Source organism: Nicotiana tabacum, chromosome 8 (assembly GCF_000715075.1).
Source record: "Nicotiana tabacum cultivar K326 chromosome 8, ASM71507v2, whole genome shotgun sequence".
In the NCBI taxonomy this organism is placed as follows: domain Eukaryota; kingdom Viridiplantae; phylum Streptophyta; class Magnoliopsida; order Solanales; family Solanaceae; genus Nicotiana; species Nicotiana tabacum.
Window position 1 is genome coordinate 60662707 of NC_134087.1, and position 4285 is coordinate 60666991.

Genomic DNA, 4285 nt, shown 5'->3' on the forward strand with positions numbered 1-4285 from the left:
GATTTTTAGGCCTCAGAACACTGAATTTGTTTCTACGATATACAAAGTGATATACACATACGTCCTTAAAAACCTATTTGTGATATACACTGAAGTACACGATATACAACGTGATATACACTAAAGTACACGATATACAACGTGATATACAAATGTCATAGTTGGATTTTTAGGTTTGATTTTTTACCTGAAATCAGTCTAAATTACTTCTAATCTTGCTCAAATTTTGTATATAGCCTCGTTTAGGTATTTTAACCAATTTCAATCACACTCACTCATTCAATCCAACCAAAAAAAGAAAGAGAGAAGAAAAACAAATTTGAAATATATTTTTTTCTCTCTTAATTTTTGCTAATATTGGTCAAATTTTGTATATAACCTCGTTAGATATTTTCAACCAATTTCAATCACACCCATTCATTCAATCCAAAAAAAAAAAAGAGAAGAAAAATAAAGTTGAAATATATTTTTTCTCTCTTAGTTTTTGCTTCTGATTTTTTCTGATGTGAGATCAACCTTACCTTTTCATCCCACTGATTTTTTTTTGCATAATTTGCAAGAATTTTTGCTAAACTATGAGAGCAAAAGAGAAGAGATAGAAGAAGAAATACAAGGAGAGAAAGGGGGAGGAAAACCAAAATACACGTGTAGTTTTTTTTGAGAGAGAATATAAAAGAGAGTAGTTTTTTTTAAGATTTGGCTATATAATGCTAATTGTTTGGGACTATCTTTGCCAAACCTAATATAAAGCTAAAAAATGGCCAATTTCTGTTATGTGTTGTTATAAGATGCCAATTATTTATGCTCATTTTATCTCCTATAGTAAAGATTAACACTTTATTTATTTTAAATAAATATCATTTAAAAAATTATATTCTATAGATACCTTTTAAGATTTATAGCAAAATATTTAATTTTGGTTACCTCCTAGCCTTAAGCCACTAAATACGCTATTCAGTTATATTATTTTCTTTCTCTCCCTACCTTGATACATCTCATTCTCTTCCCCATTAAGTTTCGAATAGCTCTCTCCGTTTAGTGTCTCTTCTTTATACCCTTCTTGATCATCCGCCATTGTTAATTAGAGCAAGTAGTTGTGGATTTTCTCGCTTTATATTTTTTGACTCATGGAAAAAGGAGTTTGTGGGTTTTTTATGTGAGTAAACAACGGAAGCTTCTTTTAAAGTTAAACACGGGTAGGGACAAAAATATATAAGCACCGTGTTCTTCTCTTCTTACTAGGACTATTTGGCTTCCTATATGAAACTGTTTTCCCCCACTCCATAATCGGAACTAGACAAGAAACCAATTAAGTTTCGATTTAATATCTGTAAGTTCCGGTTCAATTAGCATTCTGCAAGATCTTTGAAGATGGAAGGACTATTTGGATACAAGGCGGAAATTAAGGTTTGTTCTTGAGCAAAGATGACAGAGTTTTGGGGCTGAGCAACTTGATTTTCTATTAATATATTTCAATGTGTTTTCAATGTATCACGCTATATTTTCATGTATTTCATTGTATTCGTTATCTTTTTTTTTCCATTATAATTCAATGTATCTCGCTGTATTCCGTGTATTTCATTGTCTTTTTTTCAATTGTGTTTCAATGTATCCCGTTGTATTCTATGTATTTCATTGTATTCACCGTCTCACTATATGCCATGAATGTATTCATATATTTTTTTAATTAATATAATTTATGTATTCAGATGTATTATATAATTTATCTGAAGATTGCTATATTTTTGGGGTATTTTTCAGTTGAGAATCTTTTTTATAACCAGAAATACAAATTCTGTGTGTTATAATTGAGTTTGTTGAGTTATATTAGGAGTCTATTATGTTAATTGATACACTTTCCGTTTAAAAACAGTGTAATCCCCTGTTTCACGCTGTGAATATAGTCGAATACAGTAATCTGTCCAGCTGTAATCCCATATTTCACGCGATGAATACAGCTGAATACACTCGAATACAATAACTGATTAGCTAGACTTCTCTGATTCACGCCTATTTTTGCTACTGTATTCATGAATACAATAGCTTAAATACATCAAATACATCTTATAACCACACATAAAAGGTATCTATAATCCGTAATATAGCAAATGGTATCTATAGATGGCTAATTACTACTAAAAGATAGTGCTTTATGAAAATTTCCCATTTTAATTTCGTTATTTTTTCTTTCTTCTCCATCTCCTTCCAACTCTAAAGATCCCTCCCACACTCCCACAATATCCACCACCGCCACGCAAAATCCTAGCAACTCTCGCCCCGCTACTATATATTAACCTGCTAAAACCTAACGCAAGTTTTCTTTTCTGTATGCGACGCAGATCTCCAGCTCTTCTCGCCGTCGTCGTTTCCAGAGCTCCTAAAGCTCCATGTAAGTTCGCTAATCTCTTTGATATCCGAGTATAAACAAAAAAGAATTGTGACATTGTGTTATGTATTTTGCTTCGATATACTTTAGTTGTGATTTGTTAGCTATTTATCTTCCTAGGCTGTTGGTGTTAGGACTCAATAGCAATTCATAATAATGATGGACATGTGAGTTTAGATTGTATCGAACGGTGTGAAGTATTAGAAATGACAGTTTGGGCTGTGAAGAAAGTTGTGAAATAGAATTTGGTGATTTGGGGCCTATAGATCTCATAGCTTTTGTGGGTTTGGTTTGAGCTAGTAAACTGATACTGGAGTTTAGTTTTTTATAAATGGGTTGTGCTTTTTGTTTCATTTTTCTTGGATGATCGTGATGTCTGCCTTTTTTAGCTTCGAAACTTGTAGAAAATGAGTACGTATATGCCAAGTCCTGAGCTCATATTTCTGTAGGTCCTTACATTCGTTGCTGTACTATAGTTTTGTTGTGAAATGCTATTCTTGGTATTCTGATTTTTGTTAAAGTTATTATTTGAACCTGATTATTGCATTAGTTTGGAACAGAATAGTCGTAGAAGATGGTGAGAGTTAGTGTGTTGAATGATGCTCTTAAGAGCATGTACAATGCTGAGAAGAGGGGAAAGCGTCAAGTCATGATTAGGCCTTCTTCCAAAGTCATCATCAAATTCCTCATTGTCATGCAAAAGCATGGTACTTTAGCTTGTTTTGTTTTTTCTATGCTGATTTTTTTCTTGACCTCTTTATATTCTTACATTTTCTATCTCTGTGTGTAGGGTACATTGGAGAATTTGAGTATGTTGATGATCACAGGTCAGGAAAAATTGTAGTTGAACTGAATGGTAGGTTGAACAAGTGTGGCGTCATTAGTCCTCGTTTTGATGTTGGAGTTAAGGAGATTGAAGGATGGACTGCTAGGTTGTTGCCTTCCAGACAGGTATAATAACATCTACCATACTGTGCAGCTCATAAGATCATTTGTGTGATGCTTTCTTTTCATTTATACAAATTATTATGCTAAATAATGAAGATTATGCATTTATTCCTTTTTACAAGTTATTGGAAGAATGTTTTGTAATTACTCGTAACTAATGGAATTTTGTGGAATGGCCATAGCAAAGAATATGTTATGAAGCTATATTAGTAGCTCGGATGTAATCAGTCAAATTCACCTGTTAATTATGTTATAATGAAGATAGAAATTGTAGATTTTGGTGTTCCCACATAGATAGGGTGCAATGACTAATTGTTTTCTTTTGTCTCTTGCATTACACTAAGTTTATCTGGTACTGAAGTATTTTGTTTGAGCTTGCAGTTTGGATACATCGTACTGACTACATCTGCTGGTATCATGGACCACGAGGAGGCTAGAAGGAAGAATGTGGGTGGGAAGGTTCTTGGTTTCTTTTATTAAGCTCCTTATGTTGACTAGGATGAACACCCAGTTTTGCTGTACTTTGGCCTTCATTACAATCGAAATGGTTCTGAGTTTGTTTTGAGTTTTGTTTCCCTTCTATTGTTAGTAGGGATATTTTCTGCATTTCTTGGACAAGATGATCAGTACTATTAACTTACATCCAATAGAGGTTGCTGTTTGGCTATCTGTGATCTATTTTATAAGCTTTCTCTATTTTAGTGTCAGTTGGATCCGAGGTTCTTGGCTTCTCAAAGAGCCTACTTATTTTGCTGTGGAAACTGTATTTAAATAAATTAGTTTGTGTTTCTGTTAGTTGACATTTTGAGCTGGATAGGAGCATCCCGCGTTTGTCATTTTTATCACTGAGTAAATGGTTTGTAATCTTTTCTTGTGTCAATTGCTGTTTAGAAGCCTTAAAGCACTCTTCAGCCCTCAAGCTTGGTGGAGCCATCTGTCTGCTATATGCTC

At 33.4% G+C, this 4285-nt stretch overlaps 1 protein-coding gene across 3 annotated transcripts; it reads left to right on the plus strand.

Annotated features, from left to right (window-relative positions):
* Window positions 1-2250: 2250 nt before the first annotated feature.
* LOC107799417 (small ribosomal subunit protein uS8z/uS8w) lies at window positions 2251-4001 on the plus strand. Of its 3 annotated transcripts, none has more exons than XM_016622524.2 (4): window positions 2251-2389; window positions 2947-3093; window positions 3177-3337; window positions 3716-4001. In XM_016622524.2, exons 2-4 carry the CDS (start codon window positions 2961-2963, stop codon window positions 3812-3814), a joined length of 393 nt encoding a protein of 130 aa, XP_016478010.1. In that variant the 5' UTR covers window positions 2251-2389; window positions 2947-2960; the 3' UTR covers window positions 3815-4001. The 3 variants fall into 3 exon arrangements, with proteins under 3 accessions (XP_016478010.1, XP_016478011.1, XP_075075405.1); XM_016622525.2 differs by having other exon boundaries at window positions 2275-2389; window positions 2937-3093; XM_075219304.1 differs by having other exon boundaries at window positions 2275-2389; window positions 2952-3093.
* Window positions 4002-4285: the final 284 nt, after the last annotated feature.

Bases quoted from the DNA above. Each gene is read 5' to 3' on its own strand.
- LOC107799417 (XM_016622524.2), top strand. From the start codon at position 2,961: ATGGTGAGAGTTAGTGTGTTGAATGATGCTCTTAAGAGCATGTACAAT. The intron at 3,094-3,176 runs GTACTTTAGCTT...CTCTGTGTGTAG, and splicing joins CATTGTCATGCAAAAGCATG to GGTACATTGGAGAATTTGAG. The intron at 3,338-3,715 runs GTATAATAACAT...TTGAGCTTGCAG, and splicing joins GGTTGTTGCCTTCCAGACAG to TTTGGATACATCGTACTGAC.